The sequence below is a fragment of the Nelumbo nucifera genome, chromosome 7 (genome assembly GCF_055504915.1).
Source record: "Nelumbo nucifera cultivar China Antique chromosome 7, China Antique-T2T, whole genome shotgun sequence".
In the NCBI taxonomy this organism is placed as follows: domain Eukaryota; kingdom Viridiplantae; phylum Streptophyta; class Magnoliopsida; order Proteales; family Nelumbonaceae; genus Nelumbo; species Nelumbo nucifera.
In genome coordinates, this window is record NC_142655.1 from 12,749,990 (window position 1) to 12,773,003 (window position 23,014).

Below are 23,014 nucleotides of genomic sequence, written 5' to 3' on the forward strand. Positions count from 1 at the left end.
CAGTTTTCATCGGGAACTCCCATACTTTTGTCATTGAGTGATGTTCCAATACAGGTTGGGATGTGCTATAGGTGCGCCGGGGGCGCGAATATGATCTCATCCGTACATTCCTACCTTTTGCTTATTGGGCATTCATTTTTCTAGTTGGTTTATAAACAATAAATCAGTTTCCCGCTGGAATACTTTTCGGTTGTGGGAAATCGGAATTCTCTTCATCGAATAAACCGCGATCTATCTTAATAAAACTGGTCCCATATATTTATCTACCGTTGATCACGCATCAGACGTCGTAGAAGAGTGTCTACGTATTTGCTGTTTACTCCAGCCGTTTGTGGTCAAATTAAATTCCAGATCAACGACCTAGATCCGAAAAGTTCTCGGGAAAGATATTTGACAATTGTATTGTAAATTAATTGGTCCCACTCATCACTACCCATTGGAAACAGACACCTCCCACCGTTCTTCTCGCTTTCTTAAGCTCTGCAATTTATTCCTCTCTCTCTGTCTATCTTTTGTGTTTCGAAGCTCCAATGATCAGAAGAACAGCTTCGAGCCCTGAAATTTGAAGCCCAAACTTTGCACTTCAGCAATGACAAGCCCTCCAGCAGAAGAGTCTCTTCGGCAGCACAAGCTGTGTGGCTTCGTCTGCGCTGTGCTCGTTGCGAATTCACCCAACCAGAAAGAACAGAATGGCCAATCCAAAGAACTAGTTGCCGGAATGCGTTGTTACATCTTCGGCGAAGGGTCCGATGTAGGTTTCCGCTGCGAAGATGGTACAATGTTGTCATTGATTCAATGCAATGGAAATTTGTCCCCGGAGAAAGATTCGAAAGAGAATATGGAGATCGGTTGTGGGATTTCGACTCCGGATTCGGGGAAACGTAAGGGCATTGGGAACGAATGCGGTTCCTCGAAGAAGAAGAGGCGGACAATGGGACTCGTGAATGGTAGCATGAGTGTGGTTCATCAGCTTCACGCATTGACAATGCATAAATGCTTGGAGATTGTTGCTAGAGTGGTTAGAATTGCAATTCGTGATAACGGGGAGGCGAGGGCTGTTGTTCTGGTTGATGTGTATTTGCCTATTGCGGTATGGTCTGGTTGGCAGTTCCCCAGATCAGGGTCAACTGCCGCGGCTCTGTTCAGACATTTGAGGTATAAAACTTCTTTTTGTAGCAATTTATAATTTTTGGATATGAAGTCTGTTCTTTGTAGGTCGTTCTATTTTCTATGGTTTCTTCTGTATTGTATGATCCTACCTTCCGAAGGAAAAGTTCCGCCTTTATATCTTTTTCACAGATTTTAAGGGGAACTTCTATATACTTTAATTGACCATGGTAAGGTTTTTATAGGGTGGACAATAAATGGATGCAGAAGCTAGTAAGATTTTGCGCTGTTTTTATTAATCTCCTAAACCTTAGAAATTACTATTTGACCTTCAGCAGGAAGTCACCAAAGATACAGTTTAGGGATTAAGTTCATGACTATAGAATTACGTAAGAAATTTTGTTCTGGTTTTGAGTGTGAACCTTAACTTCCTTGTTTGCAGTTCGATTTAAGTTAACATGATTTACAGACTATTAGTGGTTATAGAAATATGTAAGCACGATTTCATTGTGGTTTAGGGGTCAGCCTCAGCTTCCTAACTTTGATTCTAGTTAACGTGGTTTTCATTTTGCGCCCCCCCCCCCCCCCCCCCCCCCCCCTCTGAATCTAAGTGAAATTGCCTTGTTTAACTACATAATTCTCTAATCATGTAATAAGGACTCAAATAAGACCAAACATGGAAGATAGATTATTGGCTGGGGAATGGGGATAGACATTGTTAAGGATGGTTGTGAAGATGGGACTAGGAAAATTATGATGTTTTTGGTGCATAGGTAATTCAAGGGTAACCAAAATAGAGAAGAGGAAAGGATTATTTACTGAGTTAAGTATTGTCTTAAAGTCTTACAGTAGACTTCTAGTCAAACCAAGATTGTAGTCAGAGATACCAATATCCCATAGATCTTTCACCTTTGAAATGAACTGATATAGTAACACCATAATGGAAGCAAACAAGTGTAGGTCGTTCTTTGAGATTCAGGTCTGACCTGGTAAGATCCGATTACATCAAACAGTGAAATGTTGGTTCTAAATCTATTAGTCACTAATGGGTTCTAAATCTGGATGTTGTAGTTTGAAATGCTGAATAACTTTTACAAGGGCAAGAAATCTCTTGCAGATTGAGAACTTGTCTCAGTTGAGGTCAAATGCATTTAGTGATTAACACCATCAGGGCCAAGAGTCAAGGAAAATCTGCAGTAGCAGAAATGTGGGCAGAGTTTTGAAGAACAAAGAATCAATAGCTCAAAGTGAGAAAAAAAAAACAAAATAAACCATAAATACGGAGATGAAAACAGAGCAGACAATCAAGAGAATACTTGATGATAAGGCTTTCTTTAATCAGTAATTCAAATTCTGTATTAATGATAGAGAGGTTTCAGAAAAAAAATACAATATACAGAAGTACAAGCCAAAAGGGAAAAAAAACATAGCCAACTACATAGCCACCTTCTACTCTTCACATGAGAATCCCCCACCCCCAAAGCCAAACCATTTGTATTTATGTCTTCTAGAACTAATGGCATTCTAGAAGAAACCCTAGCTTATACAATCACACCACTTTTAACTTTTTATGAACTTTGGTAATCATTATACCAACCACAATTATATGGCCAAATACATAGGCCAGCTTCTAGTCTCACATGAGAATTCCCCACCCGCAAAGCCAAACCATTGTATTTTTGTTTCCTAGAATTAATGGCATTCTAGAAGAAACCCTAACTTAATAAAATCACACCACTTTAACTTTTTATGTGCCTTGGTAATCATTTGTGCCAACCATAATTTCCTTTTTTTCCATCCAAATATCTTCATTTAACTATACATGGTAATGAGCTTAGGCTTGGATGTGGACTTCAGGTTGATGTTAGGGAGAATGCCAAAGAGTGTTGAATGTTATAACCATGGAATGACTTGGCTCTAGTTTTTTTCCCTTTCCTCATTTATTTTTTGTCATATAAATAAGCATTTGGGTGCATTAAGGGATTTTTTTTTTGTTGGGAGGTGGTTCACTTGAAAAACAATACCTACAAGAATCTATAGAAGAGTTTCAGTGTCTATTATCCGACATGTTTCTTTGCAGAGTAATCTATGAATTCACTTACCACATTAATCTCCTTTTCTTATGTGTCTTGCATTTAGGATTTCTACTTCTTTTTGGATGCATCTGGAATGTGCTAAAAAATGTAGCAGACTTATTCAGCAATCAGCATTTCATTTTCATCACCTAGAAAGAAGAGGGGAAAAGTGAAAAATCATGTTGAGCTGCAGAAGTGGTGCTTTACTTTGGACTATTTGGGAGGAAAGGGCACAGGAATTGTCAAAGACAAAAACTAAACAAAGGAAGCTCTAATTGAAAGCATGTTTGTGAAGGTAGCTTAAAAGCCGTTATCCATTGTTGGTCTCAACTATTTGGGGTCTTGGGAGGGGTGGACTAGATATAAACCTAATCTTTGGCAAAGTGGCTGCTCTCAGACTCAAATATGTGTTCTCATGCTTGTTGGCCTGAGATTTTACCATTGAACCAAGCAATGGCCCCTACTTTTGTAAATGTAGCACATTACATGAAAACATTAAAAATGTTTCAGCCTTTCTCTATTAATGAATAACGATATAATCAGAAATCAGCATATAGTGCCAGACTTCTGGTCTGCAAGAATGATTACTATCAGGACTTGGTCTCCTCCAACCAGGAATGTAATTAAAATGAACTTTGATGGCTGCAGTTTGGGCAACCCAGGGATGACTGGAATTGGTGGTGTCTTTAGGGATATGGAAGACAATGTCTTGGTGTGTTCAGGTCCCATTGTAGTTAGTAAATCCATTAGGGCAGATTTGGTGTCTATGTGCAACATTTAAGGTTGGGGGAGTCATTACATTATACCAATATAGTGGTAGAAGGGGATTCTAAAATCGTATTAGGGTAGTGAAAGCAAAACAATGAAGCCCATAGTTATACATGAATGCAATGATGGAGATAAAAAGGTTGACTGAGGAGATGAGTGTTGCATTCACACAGACACAGAGGTCAGGTAATGATAACTTATATGCTGGTGAGAGAATGCAGAGAAGTGAACAAAGAGATTCTCTTCCACCACTAATATAGTGGTGGAAGAAAATGCAGGGAAGTCTGTAACAGTATGGAGTAAAAGTGGTAATGCTAGCATCCAAGGGATGCACAGCACATCTGTACTTACACCATTCTTTCATTAATTAATAGATTGACCCATTGCTGATTAAAAGCCATTAGGGTGCAGCAGACCAAAATTAATGCATTGTTCTCTTATTCTTTATCTCCCCCACCCTTTTCTCTCTACTTTATTGTTTTCATCATGTCTCCTCAAGTTGAATGGCCTAGAAGAGTACAAGCTAAAAAGGTAATGGGTTAAAGTATGGCACTAAACAGAGTGGAATGGTGAGACAATTCCTTTAGCCAACCCCATATGGTTAGGAGTTGGACAAGGCTTAGTTGAATTGTGTAACTGTATGACTCTTATATTGTTCAAGTGGATTAAATTTCATTCTTGACAGGCTTTACTTATTACTGATACTTTGATCAACTTTTTTTTTTGTTGATAATTGACTGCAGTATACTTTCTTAATGCATACCAGTCTGTATTTAACTCAGTTGTGTATATTGATTGAATAATTCAATTTATTGTCTGCCACACTAACATAATTCAGGAACATGATGCTACAGTTGTGACTGGGAGCAGAGAAGCTTCATGCTCATTGGTGATGGAAATCAGTATAAAATTACCTGTGGGGACAACAGGAACATTTGGAACCATTCAGATTGTCATGCTTTTGGATGTAATGTGCATAGCAATGAACTTGGATCTTCTAAGAAAAGGAGGTTTGATCTTTATGAAATTTTCAAGAGCTTACCTGGTATAGAAAAGGAAGGCAAGGTTTATTCAACAAGAATAGAACCAGAAGATGCATCTCTTAGTTCAGGAATTTGGACCGTCTCAGATGATGTGTTGATTAATGTCTTAACTTCACTTGGACCAATGGATCTTGTCATGGTTGCTGCCACTTGCCGCCATCTAAGGTCCTTGGCTGTATCAATCATGCCATGTATGAAGCTCAAACTTTTCCCTCATCAGCAGGCAGCAGTCGAATGGATGTTAAAACGTGAACGCAATGCTGAAGTATTGGCCCATCCTTTCTATATGGATTTCTCAACTGAGGATGGATTCCATTTTTATGTAAATGCTGTTTCTGGTGAAATAGCAACTGGTATTGCTCCCACTATCAGAGATTTCCGTGGGGGTATGTTTTGTGATGAGCCAGGCTTAGGTAAGACTATAACTGCTCTTTCTCTTATTCTGAAGACACAAGGAACATTAGCAGATCCACCAGATGGAGTAGAAGTAACATGGTGTACACATAATCCTGACATGAGATGTGGTTACTATGAGCTTAGCTCTGGTGATTTGTTACCTGGTAAATTCATGTCATCATGGAGGAGGATTGTAGGTCAGAATGGACGAAGAGGACAAATCTGTGCTGATAAGTTTACTTCTGCAATGAGTTCAAAATCCTTACCAAAGAGAGCAAGATTAGTGCCCTCTGATGATCATAAAGCAATAGTTACATCTTCAACAGATACACCTTCTTTGCCAGCAACACGTGTTCTTCGATGCACGAGGAGTTTGAGTCATGTTAAGAGAAATCTTCTCGATCAATATGAAGGAGCATCAGGCTTTTCAAAAGATAGTAAAGCTAAAAAAGCTAGGAATAAAAGGAGACATAAATCAACTGGCTCAAGAAATGCCCCTCTGGAGAAGCAAGGGATGCCATTGAAACGGCCAAATCTTTCCAAGATGCCTAGGGAGGCTACCAATGAGCTCTCTGAAAATAGTGAAACTTGGGTTCAGTGTGATGCTTGTCACAAGTGGCGAAAACTTTCAGACAAAAGTATCCCAGATGCTACTGCAGCATGGTTTTGTAGCATGAATACAGACCCATTACATCAGAGTTGTGCCATTCCAGAGGAATCTTGGGACTATAAACGGTCCATAACATACTTACCTGGGTTTTACACTAAAGGAACCTCAGGAGGAAAGGAACAAAATGTGTTGTTTTTTGCAAGTGTGCTTAAAGAGCATTATACATTGATAAATTCTGAGACAAAGAAGGCTTTAACTTGGTTGGGTAAACTTTCTCAGGACAAACTCTTGGAAATGGAAACAATTGGTTTGACACGTCCTGTCTTGGATACACGTATTGTTTCTGATGTTGATGCCAATGGATACCATAAAATATTTCAAGCATTTGGTCTGGTAAAGAGAGTTGAAAAGGGTACTGTTCGATGGTATTACCCATGCAAGCTTGTTAATTTGGCTTTTGATTTGGCAGCATTTCGAATTGCTCTAACTAAACCTTTAGATTTATTTAGGTTATATTTGTCAAGAGCAACTCTTATTGTTGTCCCTGCAAATCTAGTGGATCACTGGAAGACACAGATCCAAAAGCATGTCAAGCCAGGGCAGCTTCGTGTTTATGTCTGGACTGATCAAAAAAAGCCCAGTGCACACAATTTGGCATGGGACTATGATATTGTCATAACCACCTTTAATCGTTTAAGTGCTGAATGGGGCCCCCGTAAGAAGAGTGTATTAATGCAAGTTCACTGGCTTAGAGTAATGTTAGATGAAGGGCACACCCTTGGTTCAAGTCTTAACTTGACAAACAAGTTGCAAATGGCTGTCTCATTGACAGCTTCAAACCGGTGGATATTGACTGGAACGCCAACTCCAAATACACCCAACAGTCAAGTATCTCATCTTCAGCCAATGCTCAAGTTCCTTCATGAGGAAGCATATGGAGAAAATCAGAAATCATGGGAAGCTGGCATTCTTAGGCCATTTGAGGCAGAGATGGAGGAAGGTCGTTCGCGCTTGCTGGATCTACTTCAAAGGTCCATGATTAGTGCCAGAAAGAAAGATCTGCAAACTATTCCTCCTTGCATCAAGAAAGTGACTTTTGTGGATTTCACTGAACAACATGCAAAAAGTTACAATGAATTGGTAGTCACTGTTCACCGCAATATTTTAATGGCTGACTGGAATGATCCTTCACATGTGGAGAGTCTCTTGAACCCAAAACAGTGGAAGTTCCGAAGTACCACAATCAGAAATGTGAGGCTATCATGTTGTGTGGCTGGACATATTAAGGTAACAAATGCTGGTGAGGATATTCAGGAAACCATGGATATTTTAGTTGAACAAGGTCTAGAACATGCGTCTGAAGAGTATGCCATGATCAGACGTTATCTCCTTGATGGTGGTAACTGTTTTAGGTATCATTTGGCCTTTGAGATTTCATTTGGCATATCTATCTATGTCATGCCAAATTATAGCCAAGTTAATTATTTTTTTTTGTATGTTTAGGTGTAAAGAGTGGTGTCGTTTACCTATTATCACGCCATGTAGGCATCTTCTATGCCTTGATTGTGTTGCAATGGATAGTGAAAGATGCACTTTTCCTGGTTGTGGATACTCTTATGAAATGCAGAGTCCTGAAATTTTAACCCGACCTGAAAACCCTAACCCAAAATGGCCTGTTCCTAAAGATCTTATTGAGTTGCAACCTTCTTACAAACAGGTAGGTTTATCTCTGAGGATCTATGAAGTTTCATCCATCCTTTGCTCTTTCTTTGTGGCTTTAATTGCTTTCACATATTATTTTCTATGATATACAGGATGACTGGGATCCTGATTGGCATGCAACAACAAGCAGTAAAGTTGCTTATCTTGTTGAAAGGTTGAAAGATCTGCAAGAGGCCAATAGAAAGATAGGCTATTCCACAGATGAGGAGGATGTGAAGCTCTCTAATCCGCTTCTTTTTCTATCTCAGAAAAGACACTGGAACGTGTTCCTCAACCAAGAGGCCTGCAAGAAAACAAGTGTTGACTCTTACAAGTTACTTCCTGAGAAAGTGATAATATTTTCTCAGTTCCTTGAGCATATACATGTCATTGAACAGCAGGTAGCAATTATGTGAAATAGGTGCCTTTTTGCATCTGAACCCCTATGTTTTTGCATGCTCATATCTATCCCCTTCTTCTCTATTTTATGTTTCTTTTATGTATATTACCTGGACTTGTTGCATCCATACATAGAAGACAAAAAAGGTGGTTATTACGTGGTAATGGTAAAATCTTGGGTTAGCAAGTATGAGAATGCAGGGTTGTGTCTCAGAGCAGCCACTTCATAAAAAATGCCTAAGGTTAGGTCCATATCCAGTCTAGCCCTCCCAAGACCCCAGACAACTGGGACCAATATTGGGTAATGGATTTTGTACATATAAGACAAAAAAACCTATTTTCTTTAATTTAAGTTGTCAAGTAATCAAACTAATACAATCTTATTGGATATAAAGTAATAATGAATAACCATAGGTTATTTTGGTGATTCGAAGTCTTGAGGTAAAGGCATGGTGATATAAGACAACTTTTCTTTCAAAAACATGTCATAGAAACTAAAATCAAAATGTAGAATTCAATAAGAATATTTTGGAAAGGTTAAAGTTTAGTCCTGCTTCATAATGCACAATCTGACCCACTGGGGCTCTTTTTCTGTCCCTTTTTTCATAGCATTTTGGGCAGGGCTCCCTTCTGCCCTTAATACATTAATATAGTTCTACTTTATCTTTGATAATTAGCTTGTGTTTGGACTTTCCTAAGCTTTTATACTTCTTGAACCACAAGAACAGAAGCACCTTTGCAGAACAATGCTTTCATATGCTGCATGTTCAAGCATGTCAAATTTGCTGTTACACTTTTTAAGCTCAAAGCATCTTTTTTGTCCTTATGGATTTCAATTTTGCCGTTGTTGCTTCAAAATGACATTGAATCAGTTTTTCCTTATCAAGATGGGGTGGCAATTGGCAGCCTGGCCTAATGAAAGTCTTCTAATTTGCCAATCTTCCTCATCAGTTTTCAGGGCTTTGGTGAAGGTGGTAAACAAAATTGAGAAAATAATTATAAATCTCCTCTAAGATCCAGGGACAATTAAGGGTCACCTGCTAAAGCGGAAAGAGTTATGTAGAAGTAGATCTGATGCAGGTCTAGGATTACAAAGAGTCAAAGCCAAGAACACTGCTCTATTACAAAGACATAAAGACAAGGAAGGAATGGGGGGAGGGGGGGGGGTTTGCCTGGACATACAAATTGGTGATAACCTAATTCTTTTATATTAAAAAGAATATTGCTCTGTTAGGCAAATGGCTTTGCAAGTTTCCAATTGAACCTAATTCCCTTTGGCATTTAGTAATCAAGGGCTAATACAGCCTCAACCAAAATGGTTAGGACTTAGGATCAATAAACAAAGTCACATTGTGGTGCCCATTGGAAATCCATTGGTCCCATTTATCTCTTATTCTTGCAAAATACCAAGAATGATCCAATTTTTTGGTAGGAAAATAAAATTTTGGGAAGATCTCAAGTGGGAGAGTGTCCTATTTAGTTCTTGGTTCCCGTGGCTATACACCATTTTCAGTTAGAAAAACAAATTTCTTCAAATGGTTTGTCTTGGGATATGGACTTAAAATGTGTTTTAGAGGTTCTGATTGTCAGGTATGAGTACCTTTATGAGAAGGGGTTTTAGAGATTCTGGTGCATCAAAGAATGGGGATGTGATAATCTGGCAGGCACCTTCAGGAACAGAAGGGTACTTATAAACAAGTCAAGGCTGTTCCATTTGCAAGGACTAAGGACATTAACTCATTTATAGTGGATTGGGCTCTAGTGCCTAGATATTTCAAAGAAATGAGAAATATAGATTTTGAAGCCAAGTGGGTGGACTTAGTAGGCACTGATTGTTCCTTTTGCTATTCTTATTCTGCAACTTGCCTAGAAGGGTCTCTCATATGGATAGGATACGTATATCTCTCCTTTTTATACATATTTTATATTTATTAATAAAGTTACTTGGCAAGCTTGCCAGCCTAGTCCTGCGTTGGTATTGGGCTGGATCTGTATGTCAGGCCTGGAAGCTAGCCAGGTCACCCCAATACCCCTTATATCCTACTGCAAAGCTGAGATTAGTTCTAAGGGAAGCTTATCCAATTGCAGCCTTAGAATTTGAACAATCAATGTAGTAATCTGTTGGCTTTCTTTATTTTTTGTCCCTGCTTGCAGCAATCAAAGGTTCTAAGGGAAGCTTATCCAACCACAGCCTTAGATTTTAAACCAAGGGTCAGGAAAAATAACAGGGGGTTAGTTGGAATTCAAAAAAAATATGAACAAATAAGGTGATTCACAGTTAGTAATTCATTGGGCAAAGCACCTTAAAGAAGCACCATGGAAATACAGACATGCATTTAGAGAGATTGATATGATTGCAAAGAACTTGAATACAAGTTTCAGCTGGGTGACAAGAACTGCAAACGGGGTAGCAGATACATTAGCTAAACAGGGAGTAAATAGGCAAAGTATTTTCTGGGCATACTTGCAATTGGGTACTGAGGGGTGTTGGGTTTTGCCGACAGATGTATTAAGTTTAAATCTTTAATCTTTAATTATTAATGAAATCCTTTTACTGATAAAAAAAGATTATAATGGAACTATTATACACAGTTTTTCAGGTCCAACAGGAGTAGGTAATTCTTTAAGCTCTAAGTTGATAGTATTCCTTGAAGGTAACAGATTGGCATTGTCTTTCAATCTATCAATTTTGGTTGTGGAAGGTGATTGTCAAGTTAATAGATATGGCACTGAACAGACAGAATGGCTAAATAAGATTCATGTAGCCAACTCCATATGGTTGGGATAAGGCTTAGATGACAACAACGATGATGAAGGTGATTGTTGTAGAGAACACTGATGTGGACCCCACTGTGTTCGTATGGCAGCATATTTCTGTTAGTTATGTCAGTGTTAGTTGGTAGTTATTTCAGCTTTATTATTAGTTTATTTGCCTTGTAAGCAATAAGGGCAATTCAGCCCTTTTACAATTAATCAACATATATAAATATTAAGAGTGGGTCGGCTGATGTCAAGACCAACCCTCTCTCTTTTCAAAATCTCTTCGTGTGCTTCTTCTCTTCTCTCCTCTCTTCTTCTTCTCTTCTGTAATTTCTTCATTCTTTTTCTTTTGAATTCAAGACTGATTGTAGTCTTGATCGACTACTTCGTATCAGAGCCAACCTAAGAGCTCTTATGTTAGTCTAATTAGATTGACTACATGAGAATCTCCTAGGTTTAGAAGTTTTTCAACAAAGAAGGAGGATCGGCTGATTCTTGGAGGTTACTGGTAGTGTGCGGCTGCTACTAAAAAGATTGTAGAAGGCTGGGAGAGTTCCAGTAGTCAGGAAGAATCAGAAAAGACTTTGGCTCCTCAAGATTAGGGTTTTTGCTTTAGACAGGAGGTGGTGGACAGAGATTTTCTTTCATAAAGTAAGTTTTTTCTTGAGAATAACTTTGAAAAAAATCATCTTGGTTTATTCTGAGAGGTGCGGCTGGAAAATCTGTGTTTTTTCTTTAGGGTTTTGAGAGAAAACCCTAAAATTCAGAACTGTTGTTGGTTTCAGATCAGGTTTTTAGCCGGTTTCATACAAAATTCTGTTTTCTTTGTTCTTTGGAAGACCTAGGCCGACTGTTATCAGTTGTTTGGGTGTTGTTATTCTATTACAGTAGTTAAAAAGGTTTTTTTTTTTTTATTAATTCTTGATCAAGAATGGAGTTCAAGAATCAGGTGGAAGGTGTTTTTGGGACTAGAAATTCTGGCGACATGTCTGAGAATGCCTTTCAGATTACAACTGTGAAGTTTGATGGATCAAACTACTTAGAATGGGCTCAATCGGCCATGATGGCCATTGGGGGTAGAGGAAAACTGAGCTACATGTTGGGAGATGTGAAAGAACCAACTAAGGAGGACCAAACTTATACCAAATGGGTTCAGGAGAACTATTTGGTTATGACATGGCTGTGCAACTCTATGCAGCCACATATCAGCCGGAACTATTTGTGGGCAAAAACAACCAAGGAAATCTGGGATGTCATGAAAGAGACTTACTCCCAACCCCTTAATGTTGCTAGGGCTTATGAATTGAAGTGTGAGGTTAACAACCTTAAGCAAGGAGGTTAACAAGCTAGAAACACTTGAGTGGGAAAGTCAGAAGGATGCACAGACTCATATAAAGCAAGTTGAAACTAATAGGGTTTTTGAGTTCCTATCTGGTCTGAATCCTGACTATGATATTGTGAGACAACAACTACTAACAAGGGACAATGTGACCTTATCTCAAGCCTACTCCTTAGTGCATAGTGAAGAGACTAGGAGAAAGGTTATGATGCGGCATCAGTCCTTCCCACCAGCCTTGGCAGCAGTTAAACCTAAGTCTGGGGGTGATACGGAGGGAGATATAAAGAAGGAAGACAAGCAAGATCTAGTGTGTGAACATTGCAAGAAACCTAAGCATACTAAGGACACATGTTGGAAGCTGCACCCTCATCTAGTTCCAGCAAAACTCAGGAACAAAAGGGGTAATGCTAATATGGATGTTAATACTGATTGCGCATCCTCATCGGGCACAAAAGGCACACCTCTGGACACCCTAGCTGCTGTCTGGGCTGCCCTAACTCAATTGGAAAAGGAAGTTGGCAATTAAGCCCAATCATCTCAGCTGCCATCAGCTCCTCCCACATAAGCTTTTGCTTATCATGCTTTAGCTCTAGGTAACATTGAACATTGTTGGGTAATAGACTTAGGTGCATTTGACCATATGACTGTCTTGCCATCACTGTTCACTACCTATCACTTATCTTCAGGTAGAGATAAAGTGTCCATTGCTGATGGTTCCCTTGTTCCCATTTCTGGCAAGGGAGACATCAAGTTGTCTAATACCATTTCCTTATCTTCAGTTCTGCATGTTCCTAAGCTTAATACTAACTTGCTTTCAGTCAATAGCATTACAAAACATTAGAATTGTTTAGTAACTTTTTTCCCTGACCGATGTGTTTTTTAGGACTTGGAGACAAGGAAAGTGATTGGGACTAGCCGTGAGACGAATGGGATCTATCTGCTTGGAGAGAGTTTTCATTGGGAAGATAGTGAAGATAGGAAGTCTTTTGTTTCTCAGTTTGTTAGTTAGGTTATGCTTTGGCATAATCGGTTGGGTCATTTATCCTTTTGGTCTTTGAAGAGTTTGTTTCCAAATTTATTTGAGTCTGTTCAGATGTCCAATTTGAGATGTGAGAGTTGTGAGCTTGCAAAGCATTGTAGAACATCTTATTCATTGAGTAATAAAAGAAGTAGTAATTCTTTTGATATTGTGCATACCAATGTTTGAGGCCCGTATCACATCACTGCTATGGGGGGATACATATATTTCTTGTTCTTTGTTGATGGCTATACCCCTTTTTCTTGGGTTTACCTTATGCGTTCTTGAGATGAGGTTGCTGCTTTGACCTAGATCTTTCATAAGATGATTTTAACCCAGTTTGGGGTCAAAATCAAAATCTTCAGATCCGATAATGCGAAAGAATACTTTACCAACTCATTAGCCTCTTATTTGCTTGATCATGGGATTATTCACCAGAGTACTTGTCCTTATACACCACAGTAGAATGGGCTTGCTGAGAGGAAGAATAGGCACATACTGGAGGTGGCTAGAACTAGAAGCATTATGTTTAACTCTAATGTGCCTATTCGTTTCTGGGAAGATGCTATTCTTACAACAGTGTATCTCATTAATTGAGTTCCTTCACAGGTTCTTAACATGAAGCCTCCATTTACCCTTCTATACCCTGATAAAGAATTGTTTACTGTTCCCCTTAAAACCTTTGGTTGCACTTGTTTTGTTCAGATTCTTGGACCTCATCATTCCAAATTTGATCCGAAATCAACCTGCCTCCAAATGTCTATCACAGGCGGTGGAGGCAGGTTGATTTCGGTCATCAGCGGTCCAGGCCAGCCCCAGTTCCTTCTACTGATCTAGATCCAGGTACCACAATCCCTTTATCAGATCCAGGTCCCACTGAGATACCTTCCACTGTTGCACCCTTACCTCCTTTGGATGACCTTGACCTCCCCATCGCAGTCTGTAAAGGCAAACGGCGTTGCACCACATTCACAACTCACTGCATTTCCCAGTTCTTGTCCTATGATCGCCTGTTCCCCTCTTATAGGTCCTTTCTCACATCCATTGCTGATATTCCTATCCCCAAAACAGTGCGGTAAGCCTTGTCAGTTCTTGAGTGGAAAAATGCAATGAAGGTTGAAATGGATACTCTTCTGAGGAATAATACTTGGGAGCTAGTTGACCAGACTAAAGGGAAGAAACTGGTTGGGTGTAGATGAGTATTTACTGTGAAACATAATACTGATGGTTCCATTGAAAGGTATAAGGCCTGGTTAGTTGCAAAGGGATTTACTTAGACTTATGGTATAGACTACTTGGATACTTTTGCTCCAGTAGCAAAGATGACCACTATTAGAGTTTTATTATCCCTTGCAACCAGTTACTCTTGGCCCTTGTTCCAGATGGATGTTAAAAATGCCTTCCTCAATGGATACTTACAGGAAGTAGTCTACATGCAATTACCTCCTGGATTTTATGATGCAGAGACAGGAAAGATGGTTTGCCGGTTGAATAAAGCCTTGTATGGACTAAAGCAGTCCCCAGAGCTTGGTTTGATAGATTCAGACAAGCCCTTGAAAAATTCGGCTATGTACAGGCCCAGTCATACCATACATTGTTCATTAAGAGAGTGGACTCTTCCTTGACTTTGCTTGCTGTATATATGAATGATATTATAGTGATAGGGAATGATAACAGTGAGATTGAGTCTCTTAAACAACTCCTTCATCAAGAGTTTGAGGTGAAAGATCTGGGAGAGCTGCGATACTTCTTGGGTGTTGAGGTAGCTAGATCTAAGCATGGGATTTTTGTTTCTCAAAGAAAGTATGTTGTAGATCTATTGGAAGAAACTAGAAAGTTGGGTGTTAAGCCTGTAGATACACCTATTGAACAGAATCACAAGATCAGTGCAGAGGGTGGAGAGCCACTTGAAGATAAAGCTATGTTCCAATGGTTAGTTGGAAAACTCCTCTATCTTTGTCTCACACGACTGGGCATCGGTTATGCAGTCAGCGTTGTCAGTCAATATATGCGCTCTCCTAGAACTACTCACCTCCTTGCAGTTGAGAGGATATTAGCATATTTGAATAGGTGTCCAGGTAGAGGTATATTATTCAAGAATAGTGATCACATGAAGATAGAGGTTTATATAGATGCTGATTGGGTTGAGAGTGTTGATGAGAGAAGGTCTACCTCTGGATATTGTGCTTTTGTAGGAGGTAACATTGTCTCCTGGAAGAGTAAGAAACAAAGTGTTGTTTCTCATTCTAGTGCTGAAGCTGAATATAGATCTATGGCTAATGGTGTGGCTGAAATCCTATGGCTGAAGTCATTATTTGAGGAGTTGGGTATTGCTTATGAGAAACCCTTAATGTTGTATTGTGATAATCAGGCTGCTATTAATATAGCTCATAATCCGGTACAGCATGATAGAACTAAGCATATTGAAGTAGACCGACATTTTGTCAGAGAAAGGGTTTCATCTCAAGAAGTGTGTATCCCGTATATCACCTCCAACATGCAGCTTGCAGATCTTCTCACCAAAGCTGTTCCAAGGAAGAAGTTAGAGGCAGACCTATGCAAGTTGGGAATGACAAATATCTATTCCCAACTTGAGGGGGAGCATAGAGAACACTGATGTGGACCCCATTGTGTTTGTATGGCAGCACATTTCTGTTAATTATGTCAGTGTTAGTTGGTAGTTATTTCAGCTTATTATTTCATCTTTATTAATAGTTTATTTGCCATGTAAGTAAGGGCAATTCAGCCCTTTTACAATTAGTCCAACATATATAAATATTAAGAGTGGGTCGGCTGATGTTAAGACCAACCCTTTCTCTTTTCAAAATCTCTTCGTGTGCTTCTTCTCTTCTGCAATTTCTTCATTCTTTTTCTTTTGAATTCAAGACTGATTGTAGTCTTGATCGACTACTATTGTCAAGTGGTGATGTCATGGTTCTGTTCACCAGCTTCTGGTCCTTGTGCTTTAGGACATTTGATCTGGGAAGCAAGGGTTAACATGAATTGCTCATTCAAGTTGACCCCTAGATCTGCTAATGGTCTTGCTGATTTGTTAAAAGAACTGAGACTGCAAGAGATGCTTTGGTTTGGGGGTACCCAGGCCCAGGCTCAGGGATTAAATTGTAATGAAGTGTGGTAATAGTGGAAACTTTTTGTTGGGGCAGCCCTAGGCTGTGTTCTATTTTGTTGTTTTAATCCTCATTTCCATCTTTTCAACAACAGGTTTTTCATTTTTAAATCTTTAATGATATCATTAATAGTTATTGATAAAAACTTAGACCTTTCTTCCTGAGCCAAATATGGAGTCACCAAGTCCAACATGAGGCCTAAAATTGAGTCATATCAATTAAGAAAATTCTTGGTAGGTTAAAGGAATTCTGAAAAGATAAGTAGTAAAGGAATTTATACTGATTCAAAAGTTTCAATTATACAGAGTGGCTCTATATTTGTATAGAACTTATGGGATGCCAAATATTTTCCTTGGGATCCATGAAGTTAAACTTAGGAACTAGCTAAAACTTTCTTCCTTTCTCTCCTTAACAACTTCTTTCTCTATGGTGAAATTCTAGAAACCAAAAATCTAATCAACTTGGTGAAATTTCTAAATTCTAGGTGAGCCAACATTTTTTGCTTGAGCCCTGATCTCCCTATTTGGAGTTCTTTTTGTAATCATAGTTTTTCCAAAAGTTGAACTCCTAGGTCCTAGATTAGTTAATTCATCCAGACTTGCATATCTATTTTTTTATCAGGTTTATATATCCATTGTAGATTGGTCATATTCACTCAATTTGTCTCTTAAGTTTATGGTCTTGCTAACTCTCAAACAACACCAAATTCAAGGTGTTTGTAAACTGACATGCCAAAAATTGTCCCCAGGACAAGTGATGGGATATTGACTTTCTAATATAAGATATTCTTCTATGCTTTGCATCTTATAGTAGATTATACAGTGGCTTCCATTCACATCCTACTCATTGTGTTCCTCATAACATGGCTTTGGATTTAAAAAACATAAATGATTCAGGGGGATAAATGTGAAATACAAGAAAGACATGGGGATAAGTATGAAAATTAACATGCCATAACAAAAAAAAAGTCGGTGATTTATTATGGTTCTCCTTTACTATTGGAATGACTTGTGCTTTCCTTCTGGCAGTTAACAGTTGCTGGCATAAAATTTGTTGGAATGTATAGTCCGATGCATTCTGCTAATAAGGTATTTACTATGTACCTTTCCATTCATACCGAATATTTCTGTTCTCTATGGCATTTCAGTAATAATGAATAATGAAAGCATTTGTTTCTACCTACATTGGCATTTTCTGGGGTTTTAATTCAATTTCACTTTTCATAGATAAAGTCATTGACAATATTCCAGCATGATGTGAATTGTATGGCTCTTTTGATGGATGGAAGTGCAGCTTTGGGCCTTGATTTGAGCTTTGTTACTCGTGTATTTCTGATGGAACCTATCTGGGACAGAAGGTATAACTTCTGTTATTTTCTTTTTCGCTTTTAATATCATTAACAGATCAAAAAGTATATTATTGAGTCCATCTCCTCATGTACCTTTCTTATTTCGAATAAAGTTAACCGGTTCTATATATATATATATATTATTGATGTTTCAAAAATCGGAATGATAGAGCTAGCTTGGAGCCAGCTGGCTAAAAGCAGGTTCTCAAGAGCCCCAAGGTTACTATACTGCCAAAAGATAGTGCAGTTGTTTTCCCCCGATGGCAGACACCCAATATAGATTTTCCCTGCTGACTCATTCTCTTGCTAAGGATCAGTTGCACAGTTACTTGATCTTGTCAGTCATCACCATCTAAATATTCTAAACAAGGTTTTCGTATTGTTAAAGCACCCATTTAGTAAGCAAGAGGTCTTGAATTTGATCCTCAATGGAGACAAGGATAATCACAGCCCTTGTTGAAGGGAGATAAACAGCTCTGTGTGTCTATAATTTCCTCGACCAATTGGACCTGTATAAATGATCAAAATTTCTATCACATGGTTCTAAAAAACTCCTATCCTTGACATCCTTAGGTTCCCAAGAGTGCAGCTGTCAACTTTGAGCTTGCCTCTTGTGGGGGAATCTTATAGGCCTAAATCAACTTTGTTCTAGAAGATGATGAAGCCATTTACTGCCATTCCCTTTCAACTTGTGTTTTTCCTTGAGGGACCTAGGGGCTTTGTGTATTTGGGAGGTGAGGGTTGCTTTTGGTCCCTGGTTCTGATGTGTATTTATGTGCTTTAGTTTCTTTTCTATTGTTTCCTCTTTGGCTAGGACCCATGTTATATCTAGGAGACCCCTTTTCTTGTTTTGGGTTGCTGTGGAATCTTGTATTCTTCTTTCTGTCACACAAAACATGTTTTTTTTGCCAGTTTTACTGGTATGCTGATGCTTTCATTTTCCATATTGGCCTGGACTTGAAAATGTGCCATTCAAATCAAAAGTTGCTCCTCAAAATTTCCAACCAAAGACACGATAGTTTAAGCTGTTTTAATGTTTTAAATATGTTGTTATGCTATACACTTCCATAAAATTATTTCATATAAAAACAATTATTTGCCATATCAAACCAGTGTAGAGGAACAAGTCATAAGTCGAGCTCATCGGATGGGTGCTACTCGTCCTATTCATGTGGAAACTTTGGCAATGCATGGTACCATTGAAGAGCAAATGCTGAAATTCTTACAGGTATGACTTCAACAACTTTATGCTTTTATATGTGTTGGCAACTATTTACTAGGTGATAAACACTCTTTCTTTACCCTGTAAGTTATACCTTTTTTCTTTAAATAAATAATCAGTTTCATTAATATAAATAGAAAAATATATGATAGCAGGAACCAAGGAGAAGTAGATCTACCTACCTCCACAATATAACTATTTACATTTGAGCTCAATACAATTGTCCCCATTGACCCCTCGCTTGGCTAACAAATCAGCCAAACCATTGGCAGCCCCTCGGTACCCAATTTATCAAGTTATGCCTTATTTGTTTATTAAACATGTTATTTAGATTGACTTGTCTGTGTATTGACCCTAGTAGGTTAGTTGATGCTCATGTGGAAAGTCATTTAAATGCTGGAGTGACTGGATCCTTGATTTCAGGACATGGACATGATGCATTATCTTTAGAAAAGTTAGACAGGACATATTCTCTTTGGAAGCTCCAAACATTTGCAGGAAATATACAAATAGTACTAGCTTTTAGAAGGTTTGGGAGGACAGCTCAGAAGAAATTAGTGAACTTCATGGTGTCTAAAGGGCTTCATTAGAACACAGAGCCCTGTTTTTTTATTTATTTTTTCCTAAGGGAGTCTAAATAATGTGGGGACCCCTCTTATCAGTTGGGGCTTATGTGGTTTTGGATTCCTATCAGTTCTCTGACTTGTTTTATCCAAAGGAGTATATTCTAACCATTGCCTGGAAATCTTCCATTAGGATGCTAATGAATGTAGAAGAACCATGAAGGAAGAGCTTGGAAGAACTGATTGTGGAGGAGCACGGGTGCATCGTACATTGCATGATTTTGCTGAGAGCAATTACCTGGCCCAGCTCAGCTTTGTACGGACAAATTCTAAAACATAAAGGTATCGAATTTTCATTTTATATTGTCCCTTTCATGAACTAATGTTACGTGGACTTTCTGGAATCTTGAAGATATTGTGAATTGAAATGTATGAATCCTACTTCTGGTCCTGGGGTTTCTGCACTTGAGGCTCAGTTTGGAAAGAATACAAATACAAGGTTTTGCACTGTACATATTTGTATTTGCACTCTTCCCAAACTGAGCCTGAAGAAAAATACCTGGGGTGTATTGCTCAAGTTATTGGTCTGATATTGGGTGTAGCTTTTCCCCTGGGCAAGATGCATAATATTTACGATGCTTTAGTAGTTAAGGAGGATCAAGATACTGCAGACCAGCAAATCATTGTGACTTGTGAGGTAGAGCAATTATTAGGAAATGATCGAATTAGAGCTGTAGCTATGAGTGCTACAGATGGTCCGATAAAGGGAATGAAAGTGACTGACATAGGAGTTCCTCTATGTGTTCCAGTTGAGTGATTTCTGGATGAATTCTCAAATGTTCTTGAAGACCTGTAGGTAGTTTAGGTCCTAAGAGACTTGCACATCTCCAATTCATAGATCTGCACCTGCTTTATACAGTTAGATCCTAAAGTAGCAGATGTTTTAGCTCTTTATCATTATGGAGGAAAAAATCTAATAGGGAGGGAAAAAGGAAAAATCCTAATAGAACCATCAAGGTGGAAATTTTCTTTGACAATCTCATGATATGCAACTATAAAATCTTTCATTCTTTAGGTTTAAATATCAGAATGAAGTTGGGATTCTAGTACTTGATTAATTTAATATGAACAGTTATAAATTAATAGCAATGATTTATTCTTATACTTTTAGCCTGTCCTCTTTTCCATCAATATCACGTTACTTGCACAAAATAAAATATATGGTGTGCAAATAAAAACATTTTCTTTGGAATTAAAGCTTCAAGTATTGGAAAGATATGGAACCTTGATGTGCAAGTCCATGTTTTGTTTTTCAATATTCTAACATGTTGACTTGAGGTGGCAGCTGAAGTTGTCCACATCATGCTCACATATTTGAAAAAAAAGCATAAAAATTCAATATATGGTAGATAATAATCAGTGGTTGATGGGAAAACGGTTGTGTTGCTATCTAACCCAAGGGTTTCTAAAGGCAGTAAACTGAAGAGGAGAAAAAGGAAACAGAATAAGCAAGTAACTTCTTTCCTGCTACATACTCAGAAAATGACAACAATGTGTTCTTGGTCTTCTTCTGTGCTGAGACAAGAATTGATAAATATACATGAATTATGCTTTCTGTAGTTTTCATAATAAGAGTTGTAATTGGAAGAAGGCACTTGGTCTATTTCCATCTGGTCATGAAAATAATATTTTCTCATTGGTACATCCCTTGCTTATTTGTTAGGTATAAGATCTTACATCATTATGGGTGATTTTGCTGCAGGGACTTGATTATTACACTTAGATATTTGGTTGAAGCTTTCTCATCCCTTTTTTGGCATATACAAGTCTCTTTCCCTGTATCTGATTGGTGATCTCTATTGATTCGGGCCAGCAGATGACTTGGACTTGTCCTTCAAGAAGAAATAGCAGCCTCTGACCCAAATCAGTGCAATAGTTATAACTTGGTCTATCGAACTTTTAGGAGTATACTGTCATTGTTATTCTTGTGGTTTCATTCGATGTTGTATGCATGTCAGGAGAGTTTTGGTGGCTATAGCCGCATAAGTTTGAACTAACCAAACAAAAAGATATTACTTCCGAGTCTAGAGCAGGATGGAGGTATGAATTTTTTGCTACTGACCCACCTGGGTGGTGGGACAACACATGCATTGAAACTTGCATTCTATAATTTTCTTGTATGTCATATACAATGGCGGGTATGTATACATTGAACCTATCATTTCAGTTCCTGTACTGTATTACTAATCAAATTACTGATTCTTATTTCTTTCCATCAGTTCTGCTTCTTAGCCAAGTGGACTTTAATGCCATATTTCTTACTAGACCAATGATGTCCTTTTCGGTCTATTCCTAATCCTTGTACTCCTTTGGTGTTCAGTTGCAAGTTGAAGGGGCTAGAAGGGGTAGGGGTAGACCAAAAAGGACAAGGATAGAAGTAACAAGAAATGATTGAAGTGCAAATAATTTAACAAGGGCTTGCAGAATCCATTGGCCCAGGCATTGATAGCAGTACTGGGTTTTGCTTATTATTGTTTTCTTTCCATACTCTCTCGGTTGGGCCATGGTCTATACAAGTATCTTAGAAGGTCCTGATAATGGCCTATTGTGATGTGTAATATGCCAAGGCTATTTGGTCTTATTAGCTCAATATAAATGATCATACGACTATTAACATGCATGGTATGGAGAGAGAGGGAATCAAGTGATTTATTAAGGGTGTATTCGGTTTGCGGGAATAGGGGTCTAGAATTGGAATGGTTCCAACCCTTTGGTTGGGTGGTATCTGAATCCCATTACCCCATTCATGGTGGAATGGAATTTTCCCGCCATTCCCACCCCTCCTGGAATGAGAATCCATTCCAGCTGATTTCAATTTTAATTTTGATTCCCATCTGAACCAAATAGGCGGGAGGAATAGATCGTTTCGATTTCAACTCCTATGGATTTTGATTCCGGTTCTGATTGCAATCCAAACAGTTAGCCTCTATGGGGTTCAAAAAGAGCCCCGTGTGTTTTCCCTATCCACTTTTTCCTAGGTTGCAATCCAACGGTAGGGTTTCCTAGGTTTATATCCACTTTTTCCTAGTGGGACAACTGATAGGGGACTAACTTTTCTATCTGACAGGCTTCTTTAGGTAGGTTTCACTCAAACACTGGACGATGGGGTTTCCTAGGTTTATAATCGCCATGGTTCTGATCTGATCGACCCCAATGACCCTCACGTTGTGTGTGGGTTGTAATAGAGTTCTGTGTTTGATCTTCTTACTGTCGAAGTGATTCTTCCACAATGGAACAATCAAAGGAACTAATGGTGGAGCTCTGCAACTGAGATGAGTCAATAAGGTTTTGCGGAAAAATGAAAAAAAATATCACTTGATTTGGACTGGATTATTAACGGTCCAAGCTGGTATAGATCCAATCTGATCAGATAACAGAATGGATTATTAAGTGTGGTCTATTTTGTTAGTTTCTTCTCTCCGCTTATTCATATGTTGGTCCAATCCAATTCAATAATCATAATGGACGTCCAAATCC

The 23,014-nt window shown here is 38.5% G+C and overlaps 1 protein-coding gene across 1 annotated transcript; it reads left to right on the forward strand.

Annotated features, from left to right (window-relative positions):
* The first annotated feature begins 434 nt into the window (after positions 1–434).
* LOC104611301 (F-box protein At3g54460-like) lies at positions 435–21,750 on the forward strand. Its single transcript, XM_010278285.3, has 9 exons — positions 435–1,155; positions 4,805–7,411; positions 7,503–7,716; positions 7,814–8,101; positions 17,373–17,432; positions 17,571–17,701; positions 18,806–18,920; positions 19,671–19,819; positions 21,240–21,750. The coding sequence occupies exons 1-8, from the start codon at positions 590–592 to the stop codon at positions 19,815–19,817; spliced, it is 4,128 nt and encodes a 1,375-aa protein (XP_010276587.1). The 5' UTR covers positions 435–589; the 3' UTR covers positions 19,818–19,819; positions 21,240–21,750.
* The last annotated feature ends 1,264 nt before the right edge of the window (positions 21,751–23,014 follow it).

What these genes read in the sequence shown, in the direction of transcription:
- LOC104611301 (XM_010278285.3), top strand. Translation starts at nt 590, where the DNA reads ATGACAAGCCCTCCAGCAGAAGAGTCTCTTCGGCAGCACAAGCTGTGT. An exon ending in TGCAACCTTCTTACAAACAG is followed by an intron (nt 7,717 to 7,813) that starts GTAGGTTTATCT and finishes TATGATATACAG; the next exon opens with GATGACTGGGATCCTGATTG. An exon ending in TACATGTCATTGAACAGCAG is followed by an intron (nt 8,102 to 17,372) that starts GTAGCAATTATG and finishes TCCTTCTGGCAG; the next exon opens with TTAACAGTTGCTGGCATAAA.